The 19,179-nt window shown below is 46.5% G+C and overlaps 1 protein-coding gene across 3 annotated transcripts; it reads left to right on the forward strand.

Moving 5' to 3' along the window:
* The first annotated feature begins 118 nt into the window (after positions 1-118).
* On the forward strand, positions 119-19,120 carry MUTYH (mutY DNA glycosylase). 3 transcript variants are annotated; one of them, XM_075321179.1, is made up of 17 exons: positions 119-153; positions 647-717; positions 794-912; positions 1,953-1,992; positions 2,362-2,435; positions 2,524-2,565; positions 5,521-5,592; positions 5,712-5,825; positions 5,922-6,019; positions 6,934-7,078; positions 7,940-8,030; positions 8,750-8,935; positions 9,003-9,148; positions 9,457-9,609; positions 12,199-12,291; positions 18,448-18,498; positions 18,584-19,120. In XM_075321179.1, the coding sequence occupies exons 2-17, from the start codon at positions 648-650 to the stop codon at positions 18,695-18,697; spliced, it is 1,608 nt and encodes a 535-aa protein (XP_075177294.1). In that variant the 5' UTR covers positions 119-153; position 647; the 3' UTR covers positions 18,698-19,120. The 3 variants fall into 3 exon arrangements, with proteins under 3 accessions (XP_075177294.1, XP_075177296.1, XP_075177295.1); XM_075321181.1 differs by having other exon boundaries at positions 8,753-8,935; XM_075321180.1 differs by lacking the exon at positions 119-153 and adding an exon at positions 344-532.
* Positions 19,121-19,179: the final 59 nt, after the last annotated feature.

Genomic DNA, 19,179 nt, shown 5'->3' on the forward strand with positions numbered 1-19,179 from the left:
TGGTTGTCAGCCCTGATCGTATTTTGTTATTGAATGGTAAAAACATCACTCATGCGTAAGCTCCGCCCTCTTTCTGGCGAAAGCCAATCAAGGTATAAGGAAGAATGAGAAGGCGTGTCCTTCCGTTTCGGGCAGCGCGGAGATCACAGAGCAGTGAGTAGACCTTTCTTACATTGACCGTTCTCATTTTTGGCGCTTTATGATGACGTAAATTATATTTTTAAAGCGATACTGATGCTATGGTGCGAGTACAAGTCACGTGGTCACTTATAGTTATTTAGGCATCTTGTCACGTGGTCTGCTGTGTTGTGTTTATTAGGAATAAAGTTGATTGAATTGAATTTTACTCTGTCAATCCATTACTGAATCTCTCCCAGCTCGTTACCATGGAGCTTCCATCCAATATGGTGGTGCTCATCAGGATTATTCCTTACTGTTGACCGTCACCTTACACAGTCGCAGGCGTCTATGATGGAATTCCTGTTATCATCCAGCACCAGTCACATCGATGCCGGATTACTGGAATTTCACTGTAAATAGAAACTAGCAGTCACAGCGGCCATGCAGAAACAGTGCGGCATGCTGGGAGTTATAGTGCGTTTTCTAGAATAATTACCAGTATAATCAATCATTTCTCTTCCCACAGAATGGGGCGCTCCGCCACAAAACGTGTGCCAAAGAGGGAGCCGGCGTCCCCGAGCAAACAGAAAGCCAGAGGTGAGAAGCCGAGAGACCAGAGGGGGGCCGCCATGTCTGACAGAGGGCAGGGAGTCACATTGTGTTCTCATTGCAGATCCCACCCTCCATCATTCTCCATACCACGTATTTACATCAGAGGAGACGGCCACCCTCAGGAAGGATCTCCTCACCTGGTACGACCGATGCCAACGAGACCTGCCATGGCGGAGACGGGTACGAGATTAAAGTGCTCTAATATCCGAACCACAGACTCACACAAAGGACTGTAGGGTCTAAAGGATTAATTTCTATAAACATCAACATCACTCTGTACATACATTGCATTACTAATCCTGTATTATGCTCCAGAGCTGCACTCACTATTCTGCTGGTGCAGTCACTGTGTACATACATTACAATACTTATCCTGTACTGATCCTGAGTTACATCCTGTATTATACTCTAGAGCTGCATTCACTATTCTGCTGGTGCAGTCACTGTGTACATACATTACATTACTTATCCTGTACTGATCCTGAGTTACACCCTGTATTATACTCCAGAGCTGTGCTCACTATTCTGCTGGTGCAGTCACTGTGTACATATATTACATTATTTATCCTGCACTGATCCTGAGTTACCTCCTGTATTATACTCCAGAGCTGCACTCCCTATTTTCCTGGTGGAGTCACTGTGTACATACATTACATTACTTATCCTGTACTGATCCTGAGTTACATCCTGTATTATACTCTAGAGCTGCACTCACTATTCTGCTGGTGCAGTCACTGTGTACATACATTACATTACTGATCCTGTACTGATCCTGAGTTACTTCCTGTATTATATTCCAGAGCTGTGCTCACTGTTCTGCTGGTGCAAGCACTGTGTACTTATCTTACATTACTGACCCTGTACTGATCCTGAGTTACCTCCTGTATTATACTCCAGAGCTGCACTCTCTATTCTGTTGGTACAGTCACTGTGTACATACATTACATTACTTATCTTGTACTGATCCTGAGTTACATCCTGGATTATCCAGAGCTGCACTTCCTATTCTGATTTTGGAGTCACAGACACTGAACAGAGGGAACAGAGGGAAATGCTGGAAGCTTCCAGATTACTGAATACAGCTCTGTTCTATAATTCAGCACTTCTTGGGTTCTGTTGATTCTTCTTGTGATTTTCTAAGTTCTATGTGGAGATTTAGGGATGAAATTAATACATTTGCTATAACACAGTAGATAATGGAGTAACCCTCTTTATTTCAGGCCAGTGAAGACATGGATTTGGACCGCAGAGCATATTCAGGTGATTCTCTGAGATCTATTGATCTCTGTTATCAGCTGTTTTAGCCTGTAAGGCCGGTAAATCATAATATTGCTCCCTTTTATCAGCCTTTGCAGAGGAGAGGCTGACTGTAGGACAGGTAAATGGATTTTATTGCCTCTATTTATAACTGTTATTGTTTGCATAAAAAGTAATTTTAGGACAGGTGGGTATAATGTATTGCTCTCTGTTATCAGCCATTGTGGTGTGGGGAAACAGGTGACTGTATCCTCAGGAGACATTATCTTGCCTATGTGGCTGATATTAGTCACTGCTGTTCTAATGCACTGACCCTATATAATCTGCTGGCTGGTACCGGTCCCTGCAATAATTCAATGTCCCCCTTCTCAGTGTGGGTGTCGGAGGTCATGCTGCAGCAGACTCAGGTGTCCACTGTCATCGACTACTACACCCGGTGGATGAAGGTGATGGAGGACTGGGGGAGGGGATTATGGCAGCCGTGGCCCCTGAAAGAATCTTGTCCACTAACATCTCTGGCTCTTTGTCCTGCAGACATGGCCGACCGTTCAGGATCTGGCGATGGCATCACTGGAGGTAGGTGTGTTACATTGTATCAGTGCATAGAATGAAAGCGACCATTGTGGTGACTGTGATGCTGCTGGATTACTAGATTCTGGATTACCAGGTGCGATGCTCTGCAGGATCCAACATGCGATGATTTCACAGCTCAATGGAATTATATATGTACTAGCTCTAGTGCCCGGCACTGCCCGGGATAGTAACTAAGTGTCTCTCTCCCACTCTCTCTATATCTCCCTCTCTCTCTGTCTCTCTCTGTCTCTCCAACGAAATCATATTATCTCACACATAAGCTTCTTATACTAAGAATGTTCTTTGTTGCCTATAGCAACCAATCACAGCTGCTATTAATGACCTATAGCAAAATAGAAGCAGAGCTGTGTGTGTGTGTGTGTGTGTGTGTGTGTGTGTGTGTGTGTCTGTCTCTGTCTCTGTGTGTCTTTTTTTCTTTACATAATAGGAGTCTATAATAACAGATCCGTTCCCAGCTCCATTGACTTTAATGTAAGCAGGTTTCTTGACGAATTGTAAAGCGCGGGCTTAAATTTTCCCCTCAAAACATAGTCTATGACGTCCCCGAGTCAAGTGAGGTGGCTGTGTAAAATATTGTGATTGTAAATGCGACGGTGCGAATTCCTTTAGCGGAATATACACACACATACATATATATGCACACACTCATACACACACATATATATACACATACAGTATACATACATACAAACATACATAAACACACACTCATATACACACACACACACACACACACACACACACACTCATATACATACAGACACACACTCATATACACACACACACACATACATACACACACATACACACACTCATATACATACATACACACACTCATATACACACACACACACATACATACACACACTCATATACATACACACACACACTCATATACACACACACACACACACTCATATACACACACACACACACATACATACACACACTCATATACATACAGACACACATACATATATATGCACACGCATACATATATTTTATATATATATATATATATATATATATACACACATGCATACATACATACACTCAGCTTTATATATTAGATTTACCACTATTCTTGAACTTTTCATGATTTCCTATTCCCAATGTGTTATTCTTTTTCTGCACAGGAAAACCTATAAATGTGGAGAGTAAGACGGCCGATGTAGAAAATAGTAAATATTTATTGAAAAAAAACAACCCCAAAAACTGTTAAAAAGGGAAATCCTGCAGAAAACTTGAGAAAAAAGGAGTAACCAACAACCATATATTGGTCGTGGGCGCTTCCTTGACCTCTGCCCCTGCAGGTTTTACCCTTTAATTGCTGCATTATTGCATTTACTTGTTTGTTACGTTTCTTACTATACTTTTTAGGGGAATGTCGATACCCTATACTCCAGGGACTTTCTTGATTGTTTTCCTCTTTAGCTGCTGCACTATGGCATATATTTTGTATTTGGCATTTCATCTTTTTTGGGGGGATATTGATGCCCTTTGCTCCATTGTCTCTGCACCTTATTGACTGTATGAGGATGCAGCTTTTCTGATATTTTGTCTGACCTTTTTGGTTCTGGATTTTTCCTGATGCAACTATTTTATTTCTAATTTTTAGTTTCACATTCTCCCAATGCTTCCATTTCCATCTTATTTCCAAACTTGGCTCATTGTGGCCATCTTGTGGCCATTTTTTTTGTATTGCATTTTGACCTCATTTCTACTTATGTACATAATATATACATATATATCCTTTTGGGGTTATTGATTTCATTAATGCCACGTTATGCTTGTTGGGTACTTGTTACCGGTCCACTCTTCTGTATGATTTCCCTTTTTAATTGTTTGTATCAATTTGTTCAATAAAGATTTGTTACTATTTTCTACTTTGGCCGTCTTGCACTTGACATTTATAGGTTTTCCTGATTATTTTTTTTTTAAGTATAGCCTTTATATTTACTTGGGCATATTGTAGGTTTGCTAATTCACAGGTTTTCACTTAGTTTTCCCAGACTAATGAAGGGCAGATCTACCATGTGTGTAGTAGTTTAGATCAACCATTCAGGACTTCAAGGGAACCTGTCAGCAGATTTGGGGCCTATAAGCTGCGGCCACCATCTTTGAATTCTTATATACAGTATTCTAACATGCTGTATATAAGAGCCCAGGCCGCACTGTATAACATAAAAAAACACTTTTATAATACTCACCTAGGGGGCGTTCCGGTCCAATGGGTATCGCTGCTGTACGGTTTGGCACCTCCTCTCTGCAGTGATCGCGGTCCTCCTTCTTCCCAGCCAAGTATAGGCGATGCGTCCTACATCATCAACACAGTCCAGAATTGTGGCCCTGCTCAGGGAGGATCTAAGTACTGTAGTGCGCAGGTGCAAGGGAAAGGTAAAGACCGCGCCTGCGCACTACAATACTTTGATCTGCCCTGAGCAGGGAAGATCAAAGTATGCCTGCGCAGGACCTCAATGGTGGCTAGTGTGCATGACATTGGACACGTTATGGACACGTGCCTCAAAAGAAGGAGGACAGCGATCGCCACAGAGAGGAGGCGCCGGACCGGAGAGCAGTGACGCCTATCGGACCAGACTGTCCCTTAGGTGAGTATTATAAAGGTGTTTATATATGAACATCCTGAATTGTAAAGCGCTGCAGAATATGTTGGCGCTGTAGAAATAAAGATTTTTTATTATTATTATTATTAGGTGTCTTTTACGTTCTACACAGCGACCTGGGCTCTTATATACAGTATTCTGGAATGCCGTATATAAGGGGTCACTGGTGGTGGCCGCAGCTTATAGGGGCCAAATTTGGTGACAAGTTCCCTTTCAGGATGTTGCCTCTGATGAAGACACATGACAGAAAAGGACAACTTCTATTAACTAAAGGGAAATGTTCTTTAACTATTTATGTGCCTGCCCTCTCTAGGAAGTGAATGAGAAGTGGTCGGGTCTGGGATATTACTCCCGAGGACGGCGTCTGCATGAAGGAGCCCAGAAGGTTTGTGGAAGTCATCCATATTACTTAACCTTTTATTTCTAAAAAAACAAAAAAAAAAAAGGAGAGCGTGTGATGGGTTGGGGAAAATTTGACCCTGCATTGGCTTCTTCTGCCTCCAGGTTGTGCAGGAGTTTGGGGGTCAGATGCCTCGTACTGCGGAAGACCTACAGAAACTGCTGCCGGGGGTGGGCAGATACACGGCCGGGGCAGTGGCTTCTATCTCCTATGGGCAGGTAAGCCCCAACCACCACAGCACAGGTGACTCGGGCTCATGCATCATGGCCGCCCAGAAACATACAGTCTATCCTTTATATTTCCTCTATTTCCAGGTTACGGGCGTCGTAGATGGAAACGTCATCAGAGTCCTCTGCCGCCTACGATGCATTGGAGCTGATTTTACCTCCCCGGCCGTCACTGACACTCTGTGGTGAGTTTTGTAGCATTAAACAGCGGATAATCAAATTTCTGCAGCTTTCTAATAGACTATGTTCAAACTCCTTGTCACTTTCAAGATCTCTGCTTGCTGTCAGTAAAAGGGAACATTCATTGTTTACATTCAAAGGTTGATCATCTGCTGTGGCCTAGCCCTGATCACACAGCAGCACGGGGTTAGGCCTTCTTCCGACACATGTCTCCGGTATGTGTGACGTCCGTTTTCACACGTACCGGAGACATGGACACATGTAGACCTATTAAAATCAATGGGCTTGTGCACATGTCCGTGCGTTGACATGGACCATGTGTGTGCTCCACACGGCAACATGTCCATTTTCTGCTGGCAGCACGAGTGTCACATGGACCGCACACTGATGTTATGTGATCCGTGTGACATGTACTGTAGGAACACATATCACTGAGAAATAAAAGTATTTTTATACTTACCTGTCTCCGGTGCTGCTGTCATACTTGCCTCCGGGCCCGCTCATTATGCTCATGAATATTCACTGAACTGACTGTGGACCCGGAAGCAAGTGAGACAGCAGTGACTGATACAAGTTTGTGCTGTCTGTGTGCTATCTGGATGTCACACAGAACACACACGCACCGACATATGTACCTACACCACGGACCGTGCAAAATGTTAGTTTTTACATGGACGTGTGAAGGAGGCCTTACAATGTATCAGTGCGGGCATTCCTCTTTGACACCAGGTTGATTGCTCTTTCCTTGTAAAGCTTTGCATGCACAGCACTAGGCCCGGACTGAATTTTAAGACCTCTGCTTGCTGTCAATAGACAGAAAAATCCGTTGAGTCTTTTAGCAAGTTGCAGAACTGTTCATTGATTGGGGCCATTGATGTAAATGGAGAATAACACTTACTGATCTTTATTTATTCCTAAGGAATTTGGCAAATAATCTCGTTGACCCCGATCGGCCAGGGGATTTTAACCAGGCGATGATGGAGTTAGGAGCCACCGTCTGCACACCAAAGAAAGCGCTTTGCAGTGATTGTCCAGTGCAGAGCCTGTGCCGGGCGTACAAGAAGGTGGGATGGATCGTCTTCCCATTAGTGCGATGGCTTCATCCATCCTCCCTGCATCACTCGCACATCCGGAGATTAAGCTCATCATTACAGGGTCGCTCTGCCTCCAGAAATCCCTTTTTTCTAGAATTGTCCCTGCAATAAGCTGATCACAGGGAGTCCTGCTAAGGCTGCTTTCACACATCCGGTTTTTGCAGTGCGGCTCAATCTGGCTTAAAAACCTATGCAACAGATGCGGCGAAAATAAACGGATCCGTTGCATACATTTTTCCATGCGGCCCGTCCGCTTTTTGACGGATGCGGCTTGATACTGAGCATGCGCAGTGTACGTTTTTTGCCGTAGGATGCCGCATCTAGAGTCCATAGGCTTGCATTGTAATTCGCGCCGCATTGCGCCGGATCTGGCGCGATACCGTTTTTTTCGCTGCACAAAAAAATGTGCCAGGCAACGTTCCATCCGGCCGCCGCATGGGCTAAATATGCCGCATCCGGCAAAAAACGGACGCAAGGCCATGTGGCACAATCCGGCGCTAATGCAAGTCTATGCGGAAAAAACGCAACCGGCAGCAAAAAAAAAAATGGTTGCGTTTTTTCTGCAAAGCGCCGTATTGTGCCGCTCAGCAAAAAACGGATGTGTGAAAGCAGCTTAATGGGACCCCAAATAATCACTTGTAATTTGTAGAGACCGTGGTGGACATTGTTCTGTTTCCCTGCAGTGCCCCCACAGGATTAATGTGGCATTACACAATTCTCTAAAATCAATGCAGGAATATGTCAGGTCTCCCAGAGGAAAAAAAAACTCTATCAGCTGCTGGGCATTTCATATAAGACAATGTCATTAATATTCAGCTTTATGTGTTATAGGTGGAGCTCGATTCTGCAACCTCCCTCAATAAGCTTGTGAACAGAAGAGCTAGCACTCCAATCGGCCTTGTCTCCGACATCGAGGAATGTGGTGAGTGTGGAGAAATGACAGGTTCTTTTAATACATTGCCTTATATAATGATCCCCAATACTGCACCTGATGGAGCAAGATGGGAAGCTTTTCTTTATGCAGACTCCACAAAACTGTCCTCAAGGAGTGAATCTAATTCTTACGCTGGGTACGGTTTTGCGCCTTAGTTGTTGGGTTAAACCAGGAATCCCCTGCACCATAAAGGGAATCCATCACTAGGTTTTTGTCATTTAATCTGAAAGCAGCAGAATGTAGAGAAAGAGACCCTGACTCCAGCGATGTGTCACTTATTGGGCTGCTTCATGTAGTTTTGATAAAATCACTGATTTGCATTAGAGGACTACATGGGGTGCTGCAGGTAGTCCAGCATATTCATGAGCTCTGTATAACTGCTAGATCTGCAGCGGAGAAAACGTTGACATCAAAATGACAGCAAACAGCTCAGTAAGTGACACATCGCTGGAATCAGGGTCTCTGTCTCTACATTATGCTGCTCTCAGATGGGGGAGCAAAAACCTGCTGACAGATTCCCGTTAAACCAGTGGTTTCCAACATGTGGCTCTTTAGATTCTACAAAACTAGGAAACTGTGAGTTGTAGTTTTGCAATAGTTGTGTGGCCACTGGTTAGAGACCACCGACTTATACGCCAATAATAATTTTGCGACTGTTTGTCTGTGAGCTGTGACTGACACATTGTAACAGATCTGTCCCTCTTTAGCAGTCACCTCGTGTCCACTCTGTATCCAGCCCAGTGACCAGTGGGATCGCAGCCTCGGAGTGGCCAACTACCCCCGCAAATCTGCAAAGAAACCATCGAGAGAAGAGCAAACTGTGACCTGTGTGTGGGAGCGACCTGGAGAACCGGGGAACACGGAATATTTACTGGTTCAGAGACCTCAAAAAGGTGATACATTGTGATGCTCTGCTGTATACACTATATGTGCACACACTGACCGCTGTATCCTGTGCAGGGCTCCTGGCTGGGATGTGGGAGTTTCCCAGCATGCTTTCAGAGAAGGCGCAAACTGTGAAGGAACGGGCAGACATTCTGTGCCGCCGTCTTAAGGAGCTGAGCGGCTCTGAGGTTTCGGTAAAGGATCTGCAGTTTGTTGGGGAGGTAAGAAGTCCATTAAAGGGAACCTGTCACCAGATTTGGTGACTATAAGCTGCGGCCACCACCACTGAGCTCTTATATATAGCATTCCAGAGTTCTGTATACAAGAGCTCACTGGTGGTGACCGTTGCTTATAGGGGACAAATCTGGTGACAGGTTCCCTTTTAATCATCTGCAGAAAAATTACTATGGAGTAAATCTTTTATCTAACTTTCCTTAGCCAAAATTTTCCCACGCATTTGTAGGGTTTTCTATGTTCACATGATTCGAAGACGACTGTAATAGTCAGTAATGGCTCCTTCTCCCGGCAGGTCATCCACATCTTCTCTCATATCAACCAGACGTACCTGGTCTACTTCCTGCGCGGCTTTTCTGTGAAGGAGGAGGATGAGGAGCATCCAGTAATGCGCTGGGTCACCAGGACGCAATTTATGGAGTCCGCCGTCCCTACCGCCATGAAAAAGGTAAATGCGGGGGGGCGGAGCTAGACATGGCCGAGTGAGGACGCTTTTTGCTGGAGCTCCTCAAAACAATCCTCCATACCACCGGTATTTTATCTATAATGGGCAAATCTGCCCCAAAGAAGAAAAAGCCCAACACCTCAGGGCAACCCCCTGCATCCCAGGGCAAAATAGGGGCCTATCTCACCCGTGCTACGGAGCCTGGGACCCTGTCACAGCCGGGAAGGGAACTGCGGCCTGCAGGACTGTAAGGCAACGCCACCCCGGTGCTCGGAGGGGCGACGAGCCAGGAGTCCCAGGTGAGAAAGGAAACGGCAGAGGCCACCCACGACCCGGGAAGACCCCCCAAGGGAATCATGAAGGCGGCGGGAGCGGGTGGATCCCCCACAACGGCTGATGCGGTGCCGCCGGCGGCGCCATGCCAAGATGGCGGCCGCGACCAGGAGACGCTAGCAGGGCTGGAGGCCGGGCCGACCGCGAGCGCAGCTTCACTTACCTCGCCCGCCAAGACGCTACTGATGGAGCCAAGAAGCCCTGCCATCCTGCCTGTGGCTGACACCGATGGAGCCGGAGGAAGAGCGGCGTGCGAGGCGCACGTGTGCTCAGGCTCAGAAGATGAGTCACCGCTGCGAGCCCTAGCACAGAAGACACAGGCGCAGCAGGGAGAAACTGTACCGCAGGCACCAGCAGGCCCGTTCCCACACACAGACACAGTGATCGGAGGTGAGAGGAGAATGGGAGCAGGTGCTGGTGACCTGTTGTCCTGCAAGGTCCAGGTGCGGGGGCTCCAGGGAGAGTTGGGAAGTGGGGCCAGAGCCAGAGGGGGGAGCAGCGACAACAGCCTCTTCTTGGGAGCCACACGTCCCCCAGGAGGACCTGGAGATAGAGGAGGAACCCATGACCTGTGTGTAGCTGCCAATGAGTCCTGGGGGATACCCCAGAGGGAAATACCCCCTCCATCCCCGGATCGGTGGTCCACCGGATCCTCCTGGGCAGAGAGCCCACCTGCCGCAGGCAGGGACCTGGATGGGGGCCCAGTGCTCCCCGTGACTGGGGGCCCCAGGGTACGGGGGTCGCCACCAATTTGTCATACATCTCTGCCACAAGTTTGGGACAATATAAAGAATCCCCAAAACCCACAAACGCTAACTTATGGTCCAGCCTTGCAAGATTCTTTCTATACATACCCCACTATTCCTCACGCTACTACCTCAAGAGACGAGGACCGCCCGGCAACCCTGGCAGATCTGAGGGCATTGTTGCAAGCAATCCCCACCAAGAAAGACATCGCAGCACTAGCCAATCAAGTAGTGGCGGAGTGTAAGCAGGAATTTATCCAGCTGCGGCAGGATCTCTCATCACTTACTAACAGAGTTGACACCCTGGAGGAGCAACAATCAAACTCTCAGATGTCTATTCAATCTATTCAAGAGACTGTAGAAAAACAAGCCAAGCAATTATTTACCCTTCAACAACATGTGGACGACCTAGAAAACAGAAATAGACGTAACAATTTGCGAGTTAGAGGGCTCCCGGAATCTATTGCTGCCCCTGATATTCCCGCTGCTCTCCGTGTCATTTTTAACGACCTGCTGAAGAGACCACCGGGAGCTACCCTTGAACTTGATAGAGCCCACAGGGCTTTACGCCCACCAGATCCAAATGACTCCCGCCCGAGAGACATTGTATGCAGAGTTCATTTTTTCGCTATCAAAGAGGCCATTCTACAAGCAGCCAGGAGGAAGAAGAATCTGTTCTACAATGGCTATACCATCCGCATAATGCCTGACCTTTCACGACACACTCTAGCCCAACGTGCGACTCTTAAACCCCTTCTTGATGTCCTGAAGGAGAGGGGTCTACCGTTCCGGTGGGGATTCCCATTTTCCCTCTCGGTGCAGAAGGACTCCCGATGGATGGTCCTACGTTCCCCAGAAGACCTCCCGGCTTTTACTGACAGTCTGAATTTGCCTACAATCTCTATTGCAGCATGGCCAACCACCCTACTCCAGCCTTGGGTGCCCAGGGAACGATTGGTCTCTTCCAGACCTTCTCCCCCTTTCGAGTCCAACAGGGGGCTACCTCCAAGAGGAGAAAGGGGCCGCAGGGGTGGCCGTTTGCGGTAACCAATATGGAGGAAACTAATAGCTGGAAACCAATAGCTGGATACGTCCATATGACCTACTTTTTACAGTATTTTTGGTTACTGGACTTCCGCATGTTACATTCCAGTCGATTCATAGCCCATATTACACAAGCATTTGTCACTTCTACCGGTGCTTATGGTTATCTTTAATGTATTTGAGTTTATATGGAGCTTAGCTCGGTTATGTCTGACATCCTTTATCCCCAAATAGGTTGGGATCCCCTGTCCTGCCTAGATGAGGCGGATATGTTCCCTAGGAACGGTTGTTCAGATTTAGTCTGTTGTGATAGGCTTTTTTTGCCTGTTGTTCTTCTTGTCCTCTTCCTTCCTTACCTGTTACATTGTGTATCCCCTGAATCTTTTTTTCCCTCTAACTTCTGCGGCTGGGACGATCGTGCGCGACTCTCTTTCTTATATATTTCTAATATCTTATTTTTTTTATATAGATGGCAGACCTAACCATCGCTTCTTTCAACACCAGAGGCCTCAATGTCCCGGAGAAAAGGTCACAGATACTGTATCATCTTCATAAAAGGAAGGTGAGAATAGCGTGTCTCCAGGAGACACACTTCAAACAAGGGCATGCCCCTGCCCTTAAAAATAAATATTACCGGACGTGGGTGTCCTCGGACAACCCTGAATCCCGCTCTAAAGGGGTGGCGATAGCCATCCATAAATCCCTCCCACATCAGATCCTAAAGTGCACGACAGATAGTCTGGGAAGATACATAATCCTTTCGCTGAGGGTGGGGACCCATATCTTCACAATAATTAATGCATACGCCCCAAATCAAAGACAGGACACTTTTATTTCCCGTTTAATCGACGTCGCAATTCCCCTGTTACAGGGCACGGTGATTTTGTGCGGTGACCTTAATGTCACCCTAGATCCTACCTTAGATAACTCAAAGGGGAAATCTAGCATTGCATACACTACCATTAAGCGTATTAAAAAAGCGTTATTGCGCATTCAATTGTTCGACACCTGGAGAATACAGCACCCATCGGATAGAGACTATAGTTTCTATTCGCACATCCAGGATTCCTATAGTCGTCTTGATTACATACTAATACAGCACAACGCGCTCCCCTGGGTCCGACACACAATAATGGATAACATATTGTGGTCAGATCATGCACCGGTTTATTGCACGATCGAGATCCCCTCTCTTTCGACCCCTAGGGGGTCATGGCGGCTGAATGAGTCGTTGCTACTGGATGAGCTTTGTGTTTCTGATGTCCAGACCTCTATTGTGGGGTTCATGGAAGACCACTCGGCGGATGACACAGCCCCCACTTATAAGTGGGAAGCATTGAAATGTGTCCTACGAGGTATTTTTATTAAGCATGGGTCCCGAATCAAGAAAGGGAAGGCCCAGGATATAGTAAAAGCCCTACATAGGGTCTCTGAACTAGAGCTCATCCACAAGCGAGCCTTATCGGCCACAAATTTACAAGCCCTCTTACAAGCCAGGTTCGAGGTTAAGAAATTGCTTGATTCCTCGTATCAACGTCTAATGCAGGTGGGAAGGGGGAGGTTTTATGAGTTTGGGGACAAACCCGGTAAACTGTTGGCAAACGCGCTGAGGGAGGAGAGAGCACATACCCTCATCCCCTGCATTAAGAATTCACGCGACGAACTTCTCTACGCCACCCCAGACATCTCAAACACATTTCACAAATATTATTCCAAGTTATATAATATACCTGCTGAACCCTCTGAGTCAGGGGATGGGTGTCCTTCAATGCCCTCACCTTTTAGATGTCTCGATAGTTCTGTGATCAATAACTTGGAGAGCCCGTTTCTACTGGAGGATTTATTGGCGGTGATTCGTGACACTCCTGGCAACAAAAGCCCTGGCCCTGACGGGCTCCCTGCTAAATTCTATAAATCCTTTGCAGAACAATTAGCGCCCTTAATGCTCCTTTCCTTTAACTCAATCTCGGAATCTGTCCCCTTTCCGCCCCAGTCCACCACGGCTCATATTTCACTGCTCCGTAAAGCCGGTAAAGACCCCATGGCGTGTAGTAGCTTTAGACCGATATCGCTCCTTAATGTAGATTTAAAAATCTATGCCAAGCTTTTGGCAAATAGACTCGGCCCCCTACTCCCTGATCTGATCCACCTGGAGCAGGTCGGGTTTGTCCCTGGAAGAGAGGCAAGGGACAACACCATAAAAACTCTGGATTTAATTCATCACGCACACACTAAAAAAATCCCCTTGATGTTGCTGTCTTTGGATGCTGAGAAGGCTTTCGACAGAGTCTCCTGGCAGTCACTTTCTCAGACCCTAGAACATATAGGCCTGGGACCGGTTTTTTCGTCTAAAATTATGTCTTTATATAATTCTCCGACTGCCCACCTTAAGATTAATGGCACTCTGTCGAGACCCTTCTCCATTCGAAACGGGACACGGCAGGGATGTCCCCTGTCACCGCTACTATATGTTCTAGTTATGGAGCATTTGTTGTCGGCCATCCGGGCGGACCCGGACATACAGGGCATCAAGATCGCCGGCCGGGAGCATAAGTGCGCTGCCTTCGCTGACGATCTTCTCTTATACCTGTGTAACCCCACTACATCCCTCCCGTCTTTAATGAAGGTGTTGGACCGTTTTAGAAAATGGTCCAATTTTAAAATCAATTTTGATAAATCAGAGGCCCTAAATATATCCTTACCCCAATCAACTGTGAATGTTATAAAGCCAAACTTTCCTTTCAGATGGCCACCTCATGGTAGTATTGGATATTTAGGCATCAAAATCCCCTCTGACTTGTCTAAACTCTTTCAACTAAACTACCAAAGTTTCCTGGCACGGCTCGAGGGGGATTTCGCTCTGTGGCATAGGGGCACCCTCTCATGGTTTGGCAGGATTAGTGCACTTAGAATGACGGCTCTGCCAAGACTGTTATATTTGATACAGACGGTCCCGGTCTATGTTCCGGCGACCTACTGGGCCAGGATGCAACGCTTACTCGGTCGCTTTGTCTGGTCGGGAAAGCGTGCCCGTATAGGGGGTGGCATCCTGACTAGGACTAAGGGTGCGGGGGGAACAGGATTACCCGACTGCAGAAGGTACTACCTGGCAGCCGCCCATGCCAGGGTCCTTGACTTTTTGCATAACTCCGGTTCGAAGCTTTGGGTTAGCCTGGCACAGAGTCTGTGCCCCTTATCATTACTGACGTTGCCATGGACCTGGCCGTCCCTCACCAAGCATAAGATTGAGATGTCATATAGTACTAAACAAACATTGAAAACGGTCCACTCTGTGTCATTACACAGTCTCCTGATCCGGCCTAGAGGGCCCCTTATGCCACTGACCGATAACCCGGAGTTTTTGCCGGGAGCATCATCAAACAATTTTCTGGGCAGCACGAAACTGAATCCTTTGAGACTAAATCGGGTGGCCCCAAGGGGGTCCCTCCTCCCACTACGAGAGTTGACAGAGAGCCTTAATTTCAAACTGCGATTCCATTTCGAATATGCCCAACTCAAACACTTCTTGACCTCACAAGATACTGTCGTAGCTCATCCATTACCCCAAACGCCCTTTGAGGACCTGTGCATTGGCCCCTCTGTTACGCGCCATGCAATTTCAAAAGTGTATAGGATTATGACGAATGCAGCAGAGGCGTCACCTCCTCGCTTTTGTAAAGCATGGGAGTCAGAGCTTAATCAAATGATCTCCGAGAGTCAATGGAAGCGTTGTTTCCGCCTGACCCACAGGTCCGTGGTTGCCACCAGGATGCAAGAAACCAGCTATAAAATACTCTCCAGGTGGTACAGGGTGCCGGCGACCCTCCATGCATGGTGCCCCGAAATACCTGACACTTGCTGGCGATGTGGAGCCCAAGGTGGCACCATGTCCCACATCTGGTGGCATTGCTCGGGCCTGTCGGCCTTTTGGAACAAAGTACTGGCAGCTATACGAGAGGCCACGGGGATCGTAGTCCCCAGCCGCCCGGAGGCAGTTTTATTGTATATTTGTAATATAGCGGAAAAGGTTTTTAAGAAATCTATCTTGGGTCACCTCCTTCAGGCCGCTAAGACAGTGATTCCTCGGCGTTGGAAAGACTCTAACCCTCCGACGTTCGACGAATGGGTAACTGAGGTAAATGTGATCCACCGCATGGAAAGGGTGATGGCCCAGTCACGTGGGCAAACAGTTGAGACAGCCACCAAGTGGTTCCAGTGGGAAACTTTCCTATCTAGTAAAAAATTTCTGGACCTGATCTAACCTCCGAATCGGGGACACTCTGGTTTCTTACTTGTCGATCAGCTTATGTCACACTTTCAACAAATCTTAGTTCTATAAGCATGGTATCAGTCCCGGTCGCCTCACCCTACTCTCATTCTCCTTTTTGTCTCTTCTTCTCCTTTTCTGACCTAATCCTTCTTCTCTGGATCCTATGCCTTTACCTCCTTTTGTTGTTTTACCATTATTTAAGGTCTTAAATGATTATCTTTGTACCATTTTTACTATCCATGGATTATTCCCAAACCCATGAAGGCTTGGTGTTGTATTGACTATTGATTTGCATCATTGATATAACATGGATAAGTGTCTTAATTTTGTATTCCTTTGAAAATCAATAAAAATTTTAAATTGGAAAGAAAAAGGTAAATGCTTAGAAAGTTCTGCCGATTCCCAATGGTACATGTGTTCTTCTCCGTTCTCTCAGATTTATACGGTGGTGTTAGGGGGTCTGAGAGCACATCTGGGGTCTGCTAGATTATACAGTTTTTCTTTTTTTTCATTCAACTTCTGAAAGGGCTGATAACATAGAACAATAGATTGTATTACCTGTACCGAAAATTAAAGATCCAGCAGCTCTGCAGGATTAGTGTCCCATCACAGAATCACATTGTCACTTCTGCTGCCTTTCCACATTGTTACTCCTGCCTTTCCACATTGTCACGCCTGCCTTTCCACATTGTCACTCCCGCCTTTCCACATTGTCACTCCTGCCTTTCCACATTGTCACTTCTGCTTTTCCACATTGTCTCTCCTGCCTTTCCACATTGTCACTCTTGCCTTTCCACATTGTCACTCCTGCCTTTCCACATTGTCACTCTTGCCTTTCCACATTGTCACTCCCGCCTTTCCACATTCACTCCTGCCTTTCCACATTGTCACTCCTGCCTTTCTACATTGTCACTCCCGCTTTTCCACATTGTCACTCCTGCCTATCTACATTGTCACTCCTGCCTTTCCACATTGTCTCTCCTGCCTTTCCACATTGTCACTCCTGCCTTTCCACATTGTCACTCCTGCCTTTCCACATTGTCACTCTTGCCTTTCCACATTGTCACTCCCGCCTTTCCACATTCACTCCTGCCTTTCCACATTGTCACTCCTGCCTTTCTACATTGTCACTCCCGCCTTTCCACATTGTCTCTCCCGCCTTTCCACATTGTCACTCCTGCCTTTCCACATTGTCACTCTTGCCTTTCCACATTGTCACTCCCGCCTTTCCACATTCACTCCTGCCTTTCCACATTATCACTCCTGCCTTTTCACATTGTCTCTCCTGCCTTTCCACATTGTCACTCCTGCCTTTCCACATTGTCACTCCTGCCTTTCCACATTCACTCCTGCCTTTCCACATTGTCACTCCTGCCTTTCTACATTGTCACTCCTGCCTTTCCACATTGTCACTTCTGCTTTTCCACATTGTCATTCCTGCCTTTCCACATTGTCACTTCTGCTTTTCCACATTGTCTCTCCTGCCTTTCCACATTGTCACTCCTGCCTTTCCACATTGTCACTCCTGCCTTTCCACATTGTCACTCTTGCCTTTCCACATTGTCATTCCTGCCTTTCCACATTCACTCCTGCCTTTCCACATTGTAACTTCTGCTGCCTTTCCACATTGTCACTCTTGCCTTTCCACATTGTCACTTATGCCTTTCCACATTGTCACTTCTGCCTTTCCACATTGTCACTCTTGCCTTTCCACATTGTCACTCTTGCCTTTCCACATTGTCACTCTTGCCTTTCCACATTGTCACTCCCGCCTTTCCACATTGTCACTCCTGCCTTTCCACATTCACTCCTGCCTTTCCACATTCACTCCTGCCTTTCCACATTGTAACTTCTGCTGCCTTTCCACATTGTCACTCTTGCCTTTCCACATTGTAACTTCTGCTGCCTTTCCACATTGTCACTTCTGCCTTTCCACATTGTCACTCTTGCCATTCCACATTGTAACTTCTGCTGCCATTCCACATTGTCACTTCTGCCTTTCCACATTGTCACTTCTGCCTTTCCACATTGTTACTTCTGCCTTTCCACATTGTCACTCCTGCCTTTCCACATTGTCACTTCTGCCTTTCCACATTGTCACTCTTGCCATTCCACATTGTAACTTCTGCTGCCATTCCACATTGTCACTTCTGCCTTTCCACATTGTTACTTCTGCCTTTCCACATTGTCACTCCTGCCTTTCCACATTGTCACTTCTGCCTTTCCACATTGTTACTTCTGCCTTTCCACATTGTCACTCCTGCCTTTCCACATTGTTACTTCTGCCTTTCCACATTGTTACTTCTGCCTTTCCACATTGTCACTTCTGCCTTTCCACATTGTTACTTCTGCCTTTCCATATTGTTACTTCTGCCTTTCCACATTGTCGCTCCTGCCTTTCCACATTGTCGCTTCTGCCTTTCCACATTGTCACTTCTGCCTTTCCAGATTCTTAAGCTGTGTGAGAGTCACGGGTTGCTGAGCGGTGGAGCGGAGCCGGTGAGTAGACGCAGGCCTCGAGGTACCACATCCTCTGACTGATCAGATTTTGATACTAAACAGACTTTTATTCTTTATCTTTCAGTCTAGAAAAAGAAAAAAGGACATCAGTGCCATCCAGCTCCCCGCAGGGAAAGCCAGGGTGGACGGCGGGCAGAGGTCTATACAGAGCTTCTTCAAAGCTGCCGTCAAGAATTGAGCCCTGAAGAACGTATCAAGTCTGCAACTTTCTAGTAGTCAATGACCCAAATTCCGATGTGTTCTCCTTCTGCAGCACTCGTGTGTTACGTCTAGGGGAAGGGGCACACAGATTTCTGCTGTCAATTTCTACATGAGCCCCCCAGGTCCAAAAATCAAAACATGAAACAATGAATAATCATCCAATCATCATGATGCGCTGACAACTATGGACGTTATTGTGCCCATTGCAGCAGGGGACGGCCGGACCCTGGACCCCTGCAGATGCCTAATGACGTGTGGTATCAGTTTTATATTATAAGCCTATATTGTATATTAAATCCCAGATTTGTATTCTAACCCTTGTTACCAAAGCTAAATTAGCAACGGAGTGTACAGAATATTTTTTTAGACATTTTCTAAGTAATAAAACTTTTTTATAACATTGTGTTGCCCAATTTTCTACTCAATTTAGGTGAAACTCAGGTTTTCATAATTTATTTT

The sequence above is a fragment of the Anomaloglossus baeobatrachus genome, chromosome 8, assembly GCF_048569485.1.
Source record: "Anomaloglossus baeobatrachus isolate aAnoBae1 chromosome 8, aAnoBae1.hap1, whole genome shotgun sequence".
NCBI lineage: Eukaryota > Metazoa > Chordata > Amphibia > Anura > Aromobatidae > Anomaloglossus > Anomaloglossus baeobatrachus.

Coding starts and splice junctions, on each gene's coding strand:
- MUTYH (XM_075321179.1), top strand. CDS start 648: ATGGGGCGCTCCGCCACAAAACGTGTGCCAAAGAGGGAGCCGGCGTCC. Junction 1,993..2,361: donor GGACCGCAGAGCATATTCAG/GTGATTCTCTGA, acceptor CCCCCTTCTCAG/TGTGGGTGTCGGAGGTCATG. Junction 2,566..5,520: donor TGGCGATGGCATCACTGGAG/GTAGGTGTGTTA, acceptor TGCCCTCTCTAG/GAAGTGAATGAGAAGTGGTC.